The sequence below is a fragment of the Rhyacophila brunnea genome, unplaced genomic scaffold, assembly GCF_057557595.1.
Source record: "Rhyacophila brunnea isolate RB1 unplaced genomic scaffold, BYU_Rbru_1.0 scaffold_15, whole genome shotgun sequence".
NCBI lineage: Eukaryota > Metazoa > Arthropoda > Insecta > Trichoptera > Rhyacophilidae > Rhyacophila > Rhyacophila brunnea.
Genome location: NW_028232806.1, coordinates 20,797,408 through 20,818,030, shown reverse-complemented (window position 1 = coordinate 20,818,030; position 20,623 = coordinate 20,797,408). Strand labels below are relative to the sequence as shown.

The 20,623-nt window shown below is 28.7% G+C and overlaps 1 protein-coding gene across 1 annotated transcript in view; it reads left to right on the top strand.

The window, feature by feature from the left end:
- LOC147075027 (protein Wnt-5b-like) overlaps window positions 1-20,623 on the top strand; it is an 85,660-nt gene that overhangs the window by 33,908 nt on the left and 31,129 nt on the right. Inside the window, exon 4 of the mRNA XM_085943293.1 lies at window positions 1,350-1,452. Within this exon, the coding sequence (XP_085799419.1) occupies window positions 1,350-1,452 (103 nt within the window). The remainder of the gene's footprint in view (window positions 1-1,349; window positions 1,453-20,623) is intronic.

Below are 20,623 nucleotides of genomic sequence, written 5' to 3'. Positions count from 1 at the left end.
AACAAACTAATTACTTACCATTGTTCAATTTATAAACATTATTTAATAGTATTATTTACAAAAATAAAAAATCTTAATATAATATATATGTATTATAAAAAAAAAAATATATATATAAACTAGAAAATAAGTAGATAATACATCCATAGATAGATATATATACATAATAAATATATTCATAGGTAATATATACATATTCATTAGATATAGTCATTTATTTGTCATTTACTTTTGTTTGTAAGAAATACAAAGGCTTTTTATTTTATTTATTTATTTATAATAAAATGTGTTATGTTCGTCTTTAATAAATATTAATTTATTATCTGGTAACTAATAAGTAGACAGGACCTATAAATTATATTTAGAGATATTAATAAAATCATTTTTATATTACGTTGGTCAAGTAGGTGTCATATACATTAAAGTAAAGCTGGAAAAACTCATGCTGCAAATTATTTTGAATTATACTTTATTTTTTTGTATCATCAATTGTGGCAACACTGATTAATGTTTATTTTATTAGTGTAAATAACAATATGGGAGGAATCAGTTACCAATCTAAAATACCAAAATAAGCCGACATTTTTTTCAATTAACAAACTGATTATGAATGAAAATACTGTTACATACGCAGAATGGAAAGAATAATATTTTCTTTATAATTATCAAATCACCAATAAAAATCATTCTGGAACCGCAACCAAATGTTGCAGAACAAAAAGATCAATATTATTATATTGCAAACCTGGTCAAATAATATAAAAAACGATTTTTTTTAAATTACTTTACTATTCCTATTATTTATTGAATAAATTCATATATTATATTGCTGTTTTGAACGTTTTTAAGGAAACGCTCGTTATTTTTAATTTAGACAACTTTTTTTCTGCATTGTCTGCCGATGATTGACATAGCAATAACAAAAATGTAACAATTTAGGCAATATTCATCTATAAAAGGCTTGGCTAAATATGATTTAGAATTATAAGATTTTAAAATAAATACAATGGATGGTGATTTTAGGCTCAAATTATTGATCACTCGCGTGTAACATAAAAAATGATCAGGACTTTGGGAACCATCATCAATCCGCAATAATTCCGATCAAATTGAGACTAATAATAAACCTATCTTTAGGTAAAGTTAAAAATACTAACTGATATAATATAATAATTATGAGAGCAATGTCGATTATTGTTAAGCCTGATTTCACATTGAAAAATTATAATGTATTCCTATCTCTTTAGTAAAGCTCTTCGAAAAATTCATCTGTTATCACAAGATTTTTATTAAGACTGTTTATTTAAATGTATTGTTATTATTACCTACCTATCATTCTTTGATTCCAGGCAGTGATCAAGAAATCACGAGTGACGTGTAAATGCCACGGCGTATCCGGTTCATGCAGCCTCATCACTTGTTGGCAGCAACTGGCTTCTTTCAGAGAGATTGGTGAGTGAATACCTACAAAAAAAGTTATTAACAAAGGCTTTGTCATATTTTATCAATCAACTTAGGTTGTATAGTGCTACATCGAATAAAATTCTTATATGCATAGAATGTACCAGCATTGCATATACGTAATTGGATTTAACCTTAGACAAAACTCAATTGAGTAGCAATACGTGTGTGTATAAAAAGGGGTGAATATTAAAGATAAACAACTTGAAAACACCTCAAATATATTATACCGTCTATAAAAAATCATATTTGAAAAAAATACGATGTTCGACGGCTGGTATCACGTCAACTGTGCATTAACCAAATATGCTACGAGCCTCCTACCTAATTGCGACAATTTAAACTAGTATGACATACATGAAATGTTTATCAAATTGCGTTAGAATTGATTATCGGTTTTTGTGTATTAAATCAAGGAATATTAATTAACTTAATTACTAACCGACGCCCGGCTCTCGCCAAATATTTTAAGTTATAACATCTACTTGAATTTGCTTAAAAGTAAAACTTGAATAAAAGAAAGGGGTAAATATGTTTAAAATCACTACTTTTTGAAGGGTTAAAAAGGAAAACTTTGTATATAATTTTTTTCTTTGTATGTAAATTATATATTAATTATTATAACCAAATTAAAATCTATTGATTTAACTCAAAAACTATTTGGCTGATTTTGGATGAAATGTATGCCGCTTATAAACGATATTATTATTGATACCAATTTAGAATACTTTAATATCTTTCTTAGAGTCAGGTGCCTCAAACACCAGAAGCCGTAAAGTCGTGAGTTTATATTGTGCATATAGAGAGGCACGAAAACATATTATATAATATAATGGCCGATAGGCCTTTTTGGCAAATCTCGGCCATTCTAGGCCATTTTTGGCCATTCTAGGCAAATTATTTTTTTATGACGACGGAAATATATATTTTTAGGACAAAGTATAAATTAACTTATAATATATTATATTATTATGTATATATATTATTAATAATATTATATAATTTATATTATTAATTAATCTAACGCTTCGTAGGTATCAACGTCATGGTTAATTTGGCATAATTCAACTTATTTTCCAATTATCAAAAAAATAGATAAAATCATAATATCAATTCAAGGAGCATATATTTTCATCAGAAACCTTTTGTTTACCGATTTTTAATAAAGTGTGTTTTATGTATTTATTATAAAAAAGTTCACACCGCGTATATTGTAGTTTTGAAATGAATAATTTGACTACCTAACGAAATCTTATGCAAGCAAGAATAATGCCTCTATTATATTATAACACTGCGTATATTTTTATATCAACGACTCTTAAATGAAACATCAGAATAAATTATGCCTGATATGAGTTGACGTGCTTTTGAAACCCCCCAAGCCTGAAGATCATTATCATGTCTGATGTTCCAGAGACAAAGGTGCATTACATTAACAGAAATGATAATTCGGTAGAGAGAAAAAAATATATTTGAGAAATTAAGGAAACAAAAAAATATTCGGGCCGCATATAATTAATGTCGCACTGTGGTACGTCACATTATCATAATGACTCTATAACCCAAGGTTCTCAAACGTTTTTTTTTTTTAAATCTGATACATTTCAAATTTAAACAAATAAACGAAAATGCTAAACAATATTTGTAGATTAATAATAAAATAATTACAAGATAAAAAGATTTTTTTATATACTTACAACGCTTTTAAATTTTCTGTTGAATTATTATGCTCAATGTGCTCAAACTTGCACTTGATAGTAACGCACGTATATATTAATAATTTAGTTGCTAGGGCCACCCACTTAGCAACCAATAATAGTGGATTGGATTACGGATTTCTTCCGAAATAACTTTTCATACAAAACAGAATTAACTGAAAATGAATTCAATTCTACTTAAGTTAGTTAAAAATCGATTGCAAGATTTGTACTGGACAAACTACCACCGGAAAAACAAGAATACAAGCTAATAAAAATGTTGTTATCAATGATGCCAACGGAAACTGTCTGGTGATAAATATTAAAACGACATTACTACTAAAACTAAATATCTTAAAATATATAAACTCAATCTCATATTCATAGAGAATGATGGTTGAGTATATTATCTTATGATACATATTTAATTTTCCCCACCTTATTTCAAACAGTATGTATCAATTTCAGCTGATAGATTTTCGATTTAAACTAAAAAAGTCTAATCTACAACATGTTCTTAAAATTCCCTAACATATGAATTTTTTATATTATATTTTCCAGTTATGTTTTATTATTACCTACCAAAAAAAGATTTTGATCTATTTCTCAGGTTTGTCTTAGAATTTTGACAGGAAATAATTATAGGAACTGTCAAATGGTTTTATATTAATAAAGATTTAATTTGATGTAGGCATAAAACCGGTTAAATGATTGGGTCTACGGTGTTTCCAATTGAACCCAATGTATTCGATGAAATCGCCATTTAATTTAGGATATAATTAAAAGGTTTGTTTGCACCTTTTCGACCACATCTCTATATTATATATTATTACGTAAGGGTTTTAAAATGAAATAAATACTTTTCCTCAAGGTGTGAGTACCTATTTATATTTTGAGGATATCACCGCGGGCGGTTGCACCCAGCCTTTATTTCGTTTGAAATCGTTTTATTGGCGAGCATTGTTTTGGGAGCAAATTACATCCAACACCTCCACAGGGCAACATCTCGACCCGACACGACATTATGAGACAACAACTGCCGCAGTGGCGTGCATACAAATATTACATTTAGAAAATTCACATATTAAATTGATTAGTTGTTAAATGATACCCAAGATCTTATTATTTTCTATCAAAAAAGATATGATCGTATATCTTTTTAATGATATCACAAAGAGCTGGCTTATTAATTTTGTACCTAAATTAGTATGGGACCATCAGACTTCCCCTTGAACTTATCTACAGTATCATACTCTCGTAGTAGCCATGTTACTACCCAATATAATACTAATGTCTATATTTTTTTTTCATTTCATATCTCGCAATATGATCCGGCCTTATCCACAGTTTTACTGTCCCCATTGTCTCCTGTCACTCATAAGTAGGGAGCGGATTTATATGCAACAGAAAACATGGTTATATGCATGCACGTATGCACTTAATGTATTGTATGCACTGCAGTTAAAAATTGAGATTCTTTGTGAAAAAAAATGATTTTGAATTTTTGAATAGTAAATGCAATGTAAACCAAACATAAATTAAAAAACGAAAACGACACACTTAACTATTCCTAAATACTATTTTCTGTTTTTTGCCCGAAAAAAAAACATTTTTTTTTCAATATTATGCTCTGGCATGTCAAATGTCAGTATTTTGTTTATATGCGGAAAACGACCTCTCAACGTCCACAGCGGTGATTGGGCAAACTTTAAATAAAAGTTCCCGAGTTGACTTCACTTTTTATGGTAAATCCACAGCTCGGAGATGGCATCAAAAATGCAAGTGCATCTAAACTATCTACCTTCCTAACTTAGTTATACTTCGATAAAATAATTTAAAAAATTAAAATTATAAATTCAAAAGCTCTAAAATTTGCATTTATTTATGAAATATGCACTAATGTCTCAAATATGCTCTAATGTCTTAAATATGCATTTATATGCACAATCAAATTTTATTTTTGGATTCTGTGTCTTTCAAAACAGATTCCTGTGCGACTCTCATTGCTGTGCATACACCCTAACAAAACATGCACTAGCATATAAATCCTCTTCCCTAGCACTAGCATATAAAGTTTTCTCCATTTCCCAGGATTTTAGATCTTGTTCCTATTCCCTTCTATTCGTTTAAATATTAAATTCAACATATTTAATAGTATATTTTTAATAAACTATTAAAATTCTTATATTCAACGAATAATTTACAAGATTTGTTAAGGAAACATTCCATATATTGAACATACATTATGTACTTTAAAACATTTCACAAATTATATACTCGTACCTACTACAGAAAATCATACTTTTGAAAAAAGAGTTTGGCGAGAGCCGGGCGTCAGTTACTAATTAAAACAATGAATATTCCTTGATTTAAAACACAAAAACCGACTGTCAATAATAACGTAATTTGATAAGCATGATACCTGTAGTTTAATTGGTTAAAACATATTTGCACGATACCAGTGGTATACGTCGTATTTTTTTTTTCAAAAATGTGATTTTTTTCTAGTGGGTAACATATCTTAGGTGTTTTCAAGTTATGTATATTTAATGGTATATATTTAATGCGGCCTGTCCATCCAAGTTTATATTTACCAGTGGTATTCTAGGGCCAGAGCTTCCCCAGATAGTTTCCATCAATATTAAGCACATTGTATTTAGGTACACATTTAAATAATAAACATATTTTTCAGTTACCTTTTATAGGGAAAATTATGAAAAAATCTATGTAGACATACTGTTTTATAAACCATCACACTTCCGCCACTCCAAATCTATTTTCTCGGTCCTTCATTGGTTTTTCTTTTTCACGAATTTCTGCTAAACTCGATTATATCAATATTACTGCAGGTTTTTGGTCACCATTTAAATATTTTGATATCTCTTGGTCAAAGCTGGATAATGAGATTTGTCTGGCGATGATCCGTTTTTATAATGATGCCCTGCCCATCTCCACTTCAACCCTCTTTTGCGCATTTCTGTCCTTTTTCGAACTCTGCGCGTAATGCTTGACATACAACTCTCCATACCACGTTGCTACACCGTACTTAATGTACATTCGATTAAACTTAATTATATAGCATTAAAAATGATTAGTATAAGTAGGTAAAATACAGATTGATATGTATATTCACTATTATAAGTAGTTATAATTAATGATACATATATTTTAGTAATCTAGTAGATTAAATTTTGATTTAATATTAATTAAATATGTTGGTTCTATTTTCTGTTATTATTGTTATAATATGTTAACAAAATTCTGATTTATTTTCCTGTTCACTTTTCCTGCCAAAATAGTTCTATGAACAGCACTGTTCAAAACACACATAAGACAATGGACTTGTAGCTGCCAAGAACAAAGGTTCCGCCTTACTTTGACTTACCTTACTCTTACATGCCGACAATCTCACATGGTGATCCGCATTTAACCTATTAACGTCACAGGTGAAGCACGAAAAGCTCACAAATAGCATCACGACTGAGCTTTTTAAAAGTTTCCCATAAGATAATTTGACAAGAATGAAAAACTTTTGTATTAGAAAAATATATCACGGTTACTTATTAGTGCTGCTTTTGTTTTATATAGTTTTTGTCACTATAATTATTAGGTACGAGTACAACAAATATTTATGTTAAGAAAATGCTTAAAAATAATAATTGGCTTAAAGTATAGACATGTTTATATGTTACATCTTCTAAAATAGTATGCTACTGATATTATTTTTGACAGAATCCGTAATAAAGCAAAATATAATATTTTGGGGTTTTGATATTTTCATACTCTTTTAAGTTCTTCATAAACTTATGTAGCTACTATTAATAAAATTATCAAACAAAAAACATTCCTATGTCATTTTGATTAGATTAATAATAAAATTGATAATTTTACACGTTTTTTATAAATGATTTTGTTTTATTTTTACCACGTCTTTATTAGCTCGTATTCTTGTTTGTCCGGTACATATTTTATCTAGTGTGTCCAGTATAAATTTTTTCTTGTTTGTCCAAGATTTATATTGGATGATTGAAGATTTTTAACTAATTTTCCGACTAGCTAGACATTTGAGACTTTTAGAATATATCAGAACACGACGACAATGCATTCTTTTAATACTTTTAGCCATTTTTAAGGAGAATTAAATTCAAGTTCAGTTAATTCTGTTTTGTATGGAAAGTTATTATTGTTGGTTGCTAAGGTGGTCCAAGCAACTAAATTATTAATATATACGTGCGTTACTATGGGAATCAATATAAAATGTCAAAATGACATTTCAGTATTCTCTATTTATTCAGTATTTCTATTAAGTAAAATAAAAAGTTTTTATTAATACATGGAATTGTCATGTTTATATGATTTAACAGAAAATTTAAAAACGTGGTATATAAAAAGTTCTTTTTATCTTGTAATTATTTAATCTAGACAAAACGCAATATTTAAAAATGTGGCATTGTTCGTTGAACATAATTGTATAGATTGTAACACTATAGAATAATACTTATTCGAAAATGAAATAATATATAGAAAATATGCGATTACTTGCGAGAGCTCTGACTATATTGCTGCCGCTGCCAACTCAAACCCTTATATAATGTAATAATATGTCCACTTAAGATATCTCAAGTATACTATTTTTTTTTTATAAATGGATAACGAATTTTTAATTTAAAACATGGTTTGTATGTCTTGAATAAGAAAAAAAATAGTCAGAATTGTTTCAAATTTTGTGTTTTAACGTCCTTGTACCTACTTGCTTTTTTATTCAATTCTGAATATATACACGATTTAAGAATGTGGCACTCTTAATTAAAAGTATATAGCCAATAATTCTATACAGATATTAGTGTACAAACCAACAGTGTTAAGTTTGATTTTTTCAAATTAAATAACCATAAAGTAAACGTCACAAATTATTATTTGAAATAAGAACAAAAAGTACTATAAAAGTCTTCGGGCGTTAGTGTGTTGACGACAATAAAATTTATTCTTAATAATATATGAGAGTGTCCATTATTATGAGCTGTGATTACGTTTTATATTCTTTTAGTTTATTATTTCTTAGAATTTTTAAACAAACTTGTGAATGTTTTTTTATTGAATTGTATTAAAATATGTAATTGCATTATACAATGAGACATTTACATGTGATTATTTAAAAAAAAAACGTCGCCGCTAATTTTTAGCTTGGTAAAAGTATTAGTTAGCTAAAATACGTAAATGACTCGATTATAATAATAATATGTGTATAGGTATTATAATATGTTCGAATAAAACTTTCGGCATATAATTAATAATTGTAACGGTAATATAATTTCTATCCTTGAAAAATTCTTGAAATTATTGGAATTGGTTAAATTCAAGTAAAAAAAATCGATTATCTAAAAAATATTTATGTTTAATATCGATTCATTTGATCTTTTTAAACTCCTGACATAATAATTTTTAGCTATTTTTCCAATTGAAAATTTTCGAAAAACTATTTTTTACCTCAGTTCAATTTTCCAAAAAAAAAAAAAATCGTTGAAATCATTATAATATATCGTAGAGAATCGATTACTTGAAGTAACAATCTTAATCTTGCCTTAAGAAACGTTATAGAATGGCATTTTATCATCCTTTTATATGTAAACATAATATATATTATTATATACCTAGTATATAATATCTAGTTAAATAAAATATTTTATTATTACTAAAATAACATCTTAGAATCTGTCAGTGTTTTTGAATAACGGGTAAATAATATCTTTTTAAATCTGCGTGTAAATAATAATATTTTTTTAGTGTGACAATGGTATTTAGTTTTTTCAAAAAGTGTTGTTTAATTTTGAACCACCCACTCTGAATTATGAAATGTTGCATTATCATAATTTGATCTTAATGATCAAATGATACGATTAGGTTTTGAAAGACAGGGAAGCTCAAACTATATCATATATATTATATATTTAAAAAAATCGAATTTATTTAAATATTTAAGCGAACACCACGAAAAACAATAAAATTCGAATTCGTTAACTATATTTCGTTCTTGCAATGTATCCATCACTATAAAGTATTGTATGGATGCCTCTATTTTCTCCACAGGTGTTTTTATTTAATCTCTATTATGTAAAATTATCGCCCCTATTATATGATAATAATTTGTTAGAAATGTCCTTTATTATGTCCATCCATCACAATAGCATCTTATATTAAACATCTGCAACTATAAAATAAAGAAGATTATAGAAGAACAAGATTGGAACATAATTATTGTGGAATAGATCTAAAAAGGAAGCTCCATAATGGACATAATAATATGTGTAACACAATATTTATAACTACATAATAAACTATTTTTTTATTCAACGAATATGAAACAAGATTTCAGAATGTAATATTCTATATACTGAATATATATAATTTGAAAACATCTCATGCATATACACACTAAAAAAATCATTTGTAGAAAAATAATTACAAGATAAAGAGAATTTTTTACATACCACGTTTTTAAATTTTCTGTTGAATCATATAAACTTGACAATTCTACATACTTATTAATAATTTAGGACAAATAAGGCAATTGTCAACAAAATATTTTTTGGCTATTTTGCAACAAACAAACATAGAATACTGAAATGTCATTTTGATTTCCATAGTAACGCACGTATATATTAATAATTTAGTTGCTTGGGCCACCCCCTTAGCAACCAATAATAGTGGATTGGATTACGGATTTCTTCCAAAATAACTTTTCATAAAAAACAGAATTAACTGAAAATGAATTCAATTCTTCTTAAATATGGCTAAAAGTAATAAAAGAATGCATTGGCATAGTGTTCTGATATATTCTAAAAGTTTCAAATGTCTAGCTAGTCGGGAAGTTAGTTAAAAATCGATTGCAAGATTTGTACTGGATTAACAACCACCGGACAAACAAGAATACGAGCTAAGAAAAGCGTGGTAATATACGACACGCAACGGGACTTGAACCTGTACCTATCTGCTGGATTCACGCCAGTGTGCTTTTCCAATTAAGTTACGGGAATTTTATTTAATTACGATGATTTTAACTAATAGTTGTTACATGAAATGATTATCGAATTGCGTTGTAATCTTATTATAATGCTATGTTAAATTATATAAATATATGTAATATTTAGTGGCAAGATAAGGAAATTAGGAGTACCTTCAGTAAGTGGGATAATTATACTTACATTTTATATTATTTAAATGACGATATGTTTTTTTTACTTTTATTTACGTCACATGAACAAATCCAATATAAATATAAACTAATTTAATAAATTCATTACAATCTTACTTACTTTGCCTAACATTGAACAGTAAGTATATTTATTTCTATACTATTTTAGCTCCTCAGCGGAAAATAACCACAAAGTGAAAATTATATTAATAGCCTTTTTATCAGGAATGTTTGTTAGTGTTTGTGAATTTATATAACCTTAACCCATTGTCATAATATTATGAATCTAGCATATTTTGAAAAAAAAACTACATATTGTTTTTTCTCATCTTAAGGATTGAAATCACCAACTCCTTACCAACTAAGCAACCGTAGGTATAATATTATCATAGTAATCAATGACACATTAGTTTAGTATGTCTTTATAAGTTACGTCTATATTTTATTTAAATATTGATTATCCCTTCAAGAAACATTTGATACAACTGTAAAAGAAACAAATAAACTGTGAGGTAGGTATATCTTGATGAATGAATCCTCATTGTTCTGTCAGGTGAAATACATCTAAATTATACCTGGGAGAAAACCAACGGTTATTTACCAATGTCAGGGATCTTTCAATTGGAAATATATATTTAAGTTTACATTGGTCAATATTGTACTTATTGGTTATTATATTTTTATTAGAAAAAAAAATATATATTTCAATTATATCATAATATCTAACCAATAATATTAGTACGCAGACCGTTCAGCTTCAAAGTTTCGAATCAAATAATAAACGATTTTCTGTAAATCGATAATATTATAGTAAATGAATTTACCCATTATTATTAATTTATATGAAATATTGCAGACTGAATTAAGCAATTTATTCTACTTGAATATAATAAAATTATATGTAATTAGAATTTATATTGACGTCGTAACCGTATAACTTTCTTGAAAATCGAGCGTAGAATAGATTATATACGTCATATAACATTTTTAAATTATTATAATATAACTCCAATAAAATTCAAGAGGTGAGCATTTATCCGATGTTAATAATTCATGATGGTTTTAAATTTTAAATAAAATACAATATATTGTGTTTCGATGTCGTCTATCAACCAAAATTCGACGATTTAATTTATACTTATAGTACATTATATTATATACAATTAATAAACAAAAATTGCTTCGCACAACCGCATTTTTTAAAATATCTTGAAGTAAAGGCGACTTTTTTTTACTATCAGAGAACATTTGTGATGTGTGTCTGATGATGTTGACTGGTTGACATGCTACACCGGGCCCCCTCTTGAACTCGGAGCCCCTGTCAGCCCCCTTGTAGGGGTCATGATTATAATACATACCAAAATTAATAAATAGATTATTTCATCGAAATGTGGAGAGTATAATAGCGTTTAATTATTTAGAAAGCGAATTAATAAATTTTATCATAAACAACACAGATAAGTAATATGATTTATGCGAAAATTACTAGAATGCCACGTTTATTTATAGTTAGCTTGTCTTTCCTATTGTGATTTGAATTATTGTACATCTCTGATTGTAATTTTATCTCATTCTTATTGTGAGTGTGTCTCTCTCGCTGTAATTTAATGCGGTGTAATATATTGTAATGAAATGTAATGGGCGGTAATTAACAGTTGAGGCCAACAAAAGAAAGTCCTTTTCACAGAATGGAGGGGTTTGGCGATTCATAACTTAGGGGGCGTTTCAAACATAATACCTATAATGCTCACAATAATTATTGTAATTAATTAAGCTTGGTTTTGGAAATTCTAGCCATTCAATTGTATTGAATGTATCGATTCTATTAATAAACGCCTTGTTAGATTTACAATTAAAGAAACTTGATTGTTTTTTGGGTAATAGTATTTTATGTCAGATATCAAATATAATCAGTGCTTATAATTCAATATTTAATAACAAAAATTTCAATTTATATTTATAGTAGGTAAAAAGGTAATAATCAATAAAATTTCCCATGAAAAAAATTAAAATTCCATATCAATGTAATATTTTAGTCAAAGTAAATATATATAATTTACTTGTTCAGTACTGCCAAGTTATGATAAAAGTCAATTGAATAAATAATTATATATATATTATATAGAGGTGGGATGTCAAAATTCGACATCACTATATAAATGTAATGTGTTTGAACACTTTTAATTTTACTACTAGATGTTTCCAGTGAATCCACAATATTACTACATTTCGCTCAGGTACTATAATAACCTTCTATAAAATAACTAATAAATAGTATTAATTTTATAGAAAATACCTGTAATAAATCGTGAAAGTATGAAAAATAACATGGTTTAAAGGTAACATTATTTAAATACTTCAGTTTTACATTTAAATTTCTTCAAGTAATAATAATCAATTCAACTATAAGCACAAACTCAACGTATAATATAATTTTTATTTTAATATTTTAATACTGAAAAATATACGTGAATAATCGATAATGTTGGAGAAATATTCATTTTGAAACAACATAATATTATAATGGCGTCTGTCATTTCAATGTAATTTAATAGTAACTAATAGGTTAGTGCTGATAATATCGCTTATAATAATAGCAATTGCATTAAATAAATACCAATAAAAATACGTGGATATTATATTTCTGCGAACTAAATTAAGGCTAACTTTATATAGCAGTATTCGAATACCTTAGGAGAAAAGGTATTTTCGACAAGCGGGGTGGTCGAATGGTTATCGAAACAATAAAAAACTAAAATAAAAATGTATAAAAGTTTAAATTAAAAAAGAAAAATTACAGATTTTACATTCCTTAGTCAGTGTCTGCCAAACTTTTTTGTCTGACGGCACACTGGGGAAATGGAATTTGTTTCGAGGCACAGTAATTAATTATAAATCCCCAAATCCACATATTGTATAAGCTATTCCTGCGCTGAACACCAAGCTTGCAACTTACTGTTACTTGTGGTAACGTAACAGTGTTCTTCGTTTGCGGCGAAGCTTAGTGGTTATTACACGAATATGTGTTAATTCAGTGTGTCACACTTCTCGCACTTGTATACACAATTTTCCAATTTTCTATTTTTACTTATGTATGAGTCATATGAGTATACATAGCAGTGGCGAAGGGTGGAGATAGGCTGATAGGATAAGATCCAAAATTAATAGTGCACAGTAAAATTAGTCAGTCAAACATATTGTTTTCATTGAACTAAGACTACAATCTATTTATTATTATACTGTTTGTTAGTTTTTTTTTTAAATTCAATAACATTTTGCCTAATTCAACCCATAATAGAAAATAGTCAAAAATAAGAGTTTATCTATAAAACATCAAAAATGATGCCTTCAAATTATTCATCATTTATATATTTTATAGATAGAAGAACATTTCTTAACGATTATGATTTGGTTAGGCAGGGTTTAATGAATTAAAAAAAACTAATCAACCCCATCTGTAATATGTATTTTTATATAAACGAAAACAAATAAGTATGACTAAAAAAGTGTGCACTATCTTTGTCGGATTGCCCATAACATACACAAACTAGTATGGTTTGGTTTTAACAGAGTTTAATTGATTTTTAAAAACTAACCAGTACCATCTGCAAATTGTATTCTTATTTCAATGAAGACTGATAGATGAAGTATGACTGATAAAGTTTAGTGTGCACTATTTATGTCGAATCTTAACAGCCTGCGTTCACCCCTCATCTCTTTTATATACCATAGTGCCTGAAGATGCCGAATTGTGAAACCCGGATTGCTAAAAAATGATTAAAATAGAATAGTACAGTACTCAAATCAATTAAAATTCAAATATCTTTACTAGAAATTTTGCCATTTTTTTAGGTTTATCGGACAGGTAATGTTTTGATGAACAATATATTATTATGCTTGTTGTTAGTTATTAGTACTATTCAATTAGTTTAATGAATTATTATTCACCAATGGGACTAACTGTCTCGATTTTTAAATCAAATGTCTCCGGAATCATTCCTCTCGCACCTTTGTACACGATTCTGACATACCTATGCACTTTCACACAACCAAACGTTTGGTATCGACTGTCGAGCCTCGTATGTTTCACTTCAGCTAGTAAAGATAACGAAACCTCTTTAATTATCACACGGAATCTTGAGATCGCCGCCCCGCAAAGTCTTGGAGATTTCCTAACATGTCCGATTCATTCTATTCTAACAGGTGATATCAACTGGGAAACTTTGAAACGTTCAGAACTATCAATTTAATATACTAATTAGTGACAGTTCTGTTATTTTCAATAGCTATTTACACTTTTCAATTCAGAAAATTAAATATATCACATTTTTTGTTATATGTATTTAATTGTTAACGATTGTATGTAGAACATCCGGTAAGTGATAGGTGTGAGTTATAACCTCATTCGGTCAAAGATTTTTTTTAAATTTTCTTATCAAGCATGTTCATTGCACGGGGTCGGCTGAATTGAAAGGGTGGCTAATTTATCTTCATTAAACTCTGATTATTATTTTAATAATATTGGTGACAGCCGCCCTTTACAATCATGACCATTTGTAGGAAGTATTTAAAAGAAAAATCTATCTTACGGGTGCTTATTATCAATATGGCAGTTTTTATACTAAAATATAATAGTTTGCCTTCGCGTGTAATTAAATCGGGAGCGGCCGAGTCAAGTGAGGTGGGCTTGTTTTTAATGGGTATGTGACTGGAGAATTGACATTATTAAGTAATTGCAAAATAATTAAGATTATATAAAATAAATTAAATTAAATTAATAAATTTGATAAAAAAACGGAGAATTTGAATGATGGACATCATTAATGAATTAAGTTAACACCTGACGCCATTTATAATCACGTCAGTAATATTGTTAATTTTATTAATTTCAAAGTTGGTCGCCCTTCCATTGGCGGAATTTGGAAACATCTCGGCTAATATACTTGGCAAAATTAATTCATGAGTTGTAGACGGCTCACGTAGCTTAATGGATAATTTGGATAATAGAACTCACCCGGCCAGTGAAAGGCGTGAGTTCTAGTCCCGCTCGATCCATTTTTTGTCTCTAGTATTGCTTTCAATATGTATGTTTCTGAGGTTATTCAAAATTATGTGTTTTAAACCAATTCCAAACATTATTTTCAATAATTGTTTATAATATTTTATTTTAATTTTAACAAATAAGGGAGAAGTGTTATATTAAAATATTATATTTAATTCAAAACATCTTACGATTGAATTGAATATGCAAATCATATTAAAAATACTTACACTACATTGAGTCGAGCTTTGTAAACTCATTGAAGCGTCGATTTTTATCAAATTAAAAGCACTTTCACGGCCTGATGGAGCTTTGACATCTATAACAATATTTATTTGAAGCTTATAAAAGTGACATCGAGAACTAGATTTCATTTTGACATCAACATTAATAATTTAACTGATATAATCTAACTAAGGTGGCAAATATATGTTTGATTAGTTAGTTATAAGCAGTGACGTCTCTAGCCTTTAGAGCACCCCGATCGCATCAAAATTATATAAGTATTGTCACCGCATAATTTGATGATTCCCAACTAAGCTTACGCGAGAATTATCAAAAGAAAATACATATAAAATTAAGTGTGAGGCACAGGACTAATACTATTTATTTTGATATATTTTTATTAAAACTTCTAGCTGATTGCGGTACTTACGGTACCATCCCTTAGACTTGCCATATGTTGCTTATGGGAGGCATATTCTAAGACGTAAATTAATTAAGGAAGTCATAATGCACGTATTATAACTTTTCAAAGTAGATTCCCTGAATATGATAATTTTATTTGACTGTGGTGCTAACGACTAAATATTGTTTTTCAGTAAGTATATATATATATAATAATATGCAAGTATCATTCCAAAATGAAATACATATATATCAAATAATATTGCTAATATATTACAGTGTATATAATATTGACTTTGCTTAAGGGTGGCAAGTTGCTAATATATTTCACTAATGTTGTTATTTACCTTTTTGTATATAAATTTCAGCCAGGTATAGGTTCTCAAAGATTTTACGAAAGGTTTCCGTTCCGCCAAAAAATACAGTATTTGGAATTACTGGAAAAAATCTGTTTACTGGATTGCCGAAATCGGCAAAATTCATGAATTCAACCTAACCTAACAAATGATCCAGTATAATTATCGACTATTTTCAAATTTTGTTTGCCGTTGGCTTACACTAAATAGACATGAACCAAAAAACACATGTTTTCATTATCATGCAGTTTGAAGTTTAAATATAGAAAAAATACAGTTAAAATACATATAAGTACACGTAGAGCTCAAGTCAAATAAAAAGTACCCAAGTAAAAAAATCCGCTCATGCCATTGTCATATTAAATTAAGTACCTAACAGGAATATGATTATGGTACTATAGATATACATACAGTAGATAGATGTGTATTGTATTATGCTTGGCAGTGGCAAAAAGAGCGGAGGTAGGCTGTTAAGATCCGAAATAAGTAGTACCTACATATTATTATTCGTTGTCAGTAAAACGTATTTGTTTTCATTTAACTAAGACTACAATGTATAGACAGTGTTTGTTAGTTTTCAAAAATCAATTAAACCCTGCCTAATCCAAGTCATAGTAGATAACAGTAAAAAATATTCGCTGTTCTATAAAATATCTAAAAGAATACCATTAAACCAAACATCATTTTAGATATTTTATAGATAGAATAATATGTTTTATCGATTATATTTTGGCTAAGGCAGGGCTTAATGAATTTGAAAGAATAAACCAACAACATCTGTAATATACATTCTTAATTCAACGAAAACAAATAAGCGTGCACTATTTTCTTGGATCGTTCATATAATACCTTAACTATTATGGTTCGGATTAGGCAGGGTTTAATTGAATTTTAAAAACTAACCAGCAGCATCTGCAAATTGCATTATTATTATTAATTAAAACAAATATGTTCGACTGACAAAGTTTAGTGTGCACTATTTATGTCGAATCTTAGCAGCCTACCTCCACCCTTCGTCACTGATACTAACTTAGCTATAGGCTTAATATGTATTATCATCATCAGCCGGGGTCAATCCACTGCTGGATGAAGGCCTCCCCAAGCTTCTCCCAACTCTCTCGATCCTGTGTCGTTCGCTGCCACGTATTTCCGCCGAACTTTACCAGTTCGTCAATCCAGCGGCTTTTAGGGCGACCCTGTGGCCGTTTCGTGCCCCTTGGGTACCACTGGATGATGGCATTTGTCCAGCGGCCGTCCTTACGGCGAGCAATGTGCCCCGCCCATCTCCATTTCAGCTGTTTGGCAACGTCTTTTACATCGCGTACTCCTGTCTGCTTCCTAACCCATTCGTATCTCTTACGGTCCTTTCGCGTGATGCCCAACATACACCTCCCCATGCCTCACTATGCGACTCTTAGCTTTTGGACATCTCTCGTGTTGAGAGTCCACGTCTCGCAGCCATACGTGAGCACGGGTAGCACACATTTGTCGAACACCCTACGCTTAAGACACAATGGTAGGTCACTTTTGAAGATACTGTTCAGTATCTTCAAAAATATATATATAATATATAACTAATAATATATTAATGTATTATACTAGTTTATGAAAAAATAAAGGGAATTGTTTTAACATTTTTGGACAACTTTGTCTAATCGGTCATTTCATTGTGACTATAAATAGGTACGTCCTTATAAATTTAATAATATCATATGGACTTCTTATTATACTTGTAATAAATAATGATATGCCTACGTATTCAGGTTAAATGTGAAATAAAACTAATCTCGCTGGGCGCCAATTTAATGGGCTACCTCGATTTTGAAAAGTGGCCCTTGTTTGTCGAGCTGATCTGACTGTAAATCATCGCTTAGACTTGATATCATCCTATACTTTAGAATAAAATGCAGCATTTCTCAAACGAAATCTGTTTAAATAATGATATAGTATCATGTATTAACGAAATAAATTAAATGCTTAGGGATAGAAAATATAAGTCAATTATATGGAGAAGAATGCTCAAATTGTCTCTGTTGTGTACATTTTGGTGGCATATAATATGTGGTACTAAATTTTATGATAATGGTTGACTTACTTTAAACAAATTTCAATAACCCCAACCAAAGTACTTGTACAGTACCTAAACTCAAATATAACAAATGTATCTTGCCATACTAATCAATATAGATATCTCAAAATAATGTATGATGATAATATATTTTTTTTATTTAGTACATAAGTTATAAAATAAATTCTGTATTTATTTAATTTGCTGGATTCTCATTTTTACCTTAAACGCTTGGAGGATTTTAACCTTGATTTGTAGTTGAATTCTAATATTTTTTCAGCAATTTATTTAAATAATATGTAACACAATTATTTTGTTATAATTCATAATTATTGTTATGTAAAATATAAACAATCTCAACGTGTTTGTAGCGGCAGGAAGAGAAGAGGTAATGGAACTACCTAAAGCTTTCGGCATTAGTATGGTCACAAAATCTAAAATCGATTCGATATAACTAAAAACAATTTCAAGTTATACATATTATTTCTATGGGAGTCCACCTCTACGGTGGATATGTGTTGCAGACAATGACATTATTAATGGAAAACGCACTCAGTACAGTAGCTAGTAAGTAAATTCGCGCATAGCGACATTTGCACATGTATAGGTAGACGTCACGCAATTTCCATTATGCGATATCGGGAATTTATAGCAATATCACCTTTATTGTAATGGCGTTAGAACAGTGTTTCTAGTATAAATTTTCATTTGAGCGAACCCGTTCGAACCGAACCATTCGGCAGACTCGACAAAGAGCATCGGGAATTTATAGCAATATCACCTTTATTGTAATGGCGTTAGAACAGATTATGCCATTCGGCAGACCCCACAAAAAAGTGAGTGTCATTTTTTTGTCTAGATGCTTCGTCCATATTAATGTCATTGGTTGCAGATGAAAATCGGTAGTAGTTGTTCGTGATGACGGAGGAGCGAGAATTTATTTACTGTTTTGTTGTACCATCGGTACAAGATAATAAATACAATGACAATACGGTGCGATGTATTTTTACTGGGAAGTTATAATCAAATGGCATTTTAATAAATCAATTGTGATTCATTATTTATCAACGTACAATCAAAATAATATCCCGAAAAGAATATTTAGGAAATAGCAATTATAATTGAGTCAGCTATTTTATATCGAGTTTGCGATAATTGGATGTGGCTGACTATATGGAAAAACGGATATTGCGGAAATTATAATTGCAGTCAGCTATTTACTGAATTTTCAATAATTAGACACTATGAGAAATAGATATTAAGGAATTGGTAATTGCGGTTAGCTATTTAATATCGCTGATCAATATGCTGACACAACTTGAATTGTTTATTCTCGTACATCTTTTTCAGAAATCGATGTTTTTAAATTACATAATAATAAACTACATAAAAATCACTATTTAACTTATAACTGATTATAAACAATTTAATGATAGAAATAACCATAAAATATTCTGTAAAAATGAAAAACTCGTTTTAAAAAAAAATGTTACGTTTTTTTTTTATTATAATATGTTAATATTATTATTAACATATTTTGAAAATTGTGCCATTGTTATTTTTAACATCGAAATCATTCACTTAAATTTTCTATTAATTAGTCCGATTTATAGGTGATTATGAAAAATGTATTGTTTATTATTTTACTACGATCTTTAATATCTGACCGCTTCGATAATCATTATCATTACTGTTAAGACTTTTTGGTACCCATCCGTCGAAATAAAAAGTGGTGAAAAGGAGGAGTAATTGTGATTTAAAAAAAAACAGCGTCCTACACCATTTTAGTTAGTATTATATTATATAGTATTATTATAGTATTATTGAATAGTAGTAGTTATAGTATTATTATAGTATTATTGAATAATATAACAGAACAGAAAAGTTTGGGAATGATCACATGCATTTATTCTAAATGCTTCACATTATCTACTAGTGATTTTATATCGTAGATATTCTGTTGTCAATGTTGATTACTGAGATTAGTGAGAAATAAACTAATATCTTTTTGGACATAAACTTATTTTTATACTTCGAGGAAAATCTTTGAAATGCATTCTGTCATGAACATTTCATAGGTCTGTGGATAAATTATCGAGTTTACTTTAAAACATTACAAACTCAATAAAATGGTAATTGTTTATTCAAAATTAAATTTAAATGTCTTTATTTACTTACTAT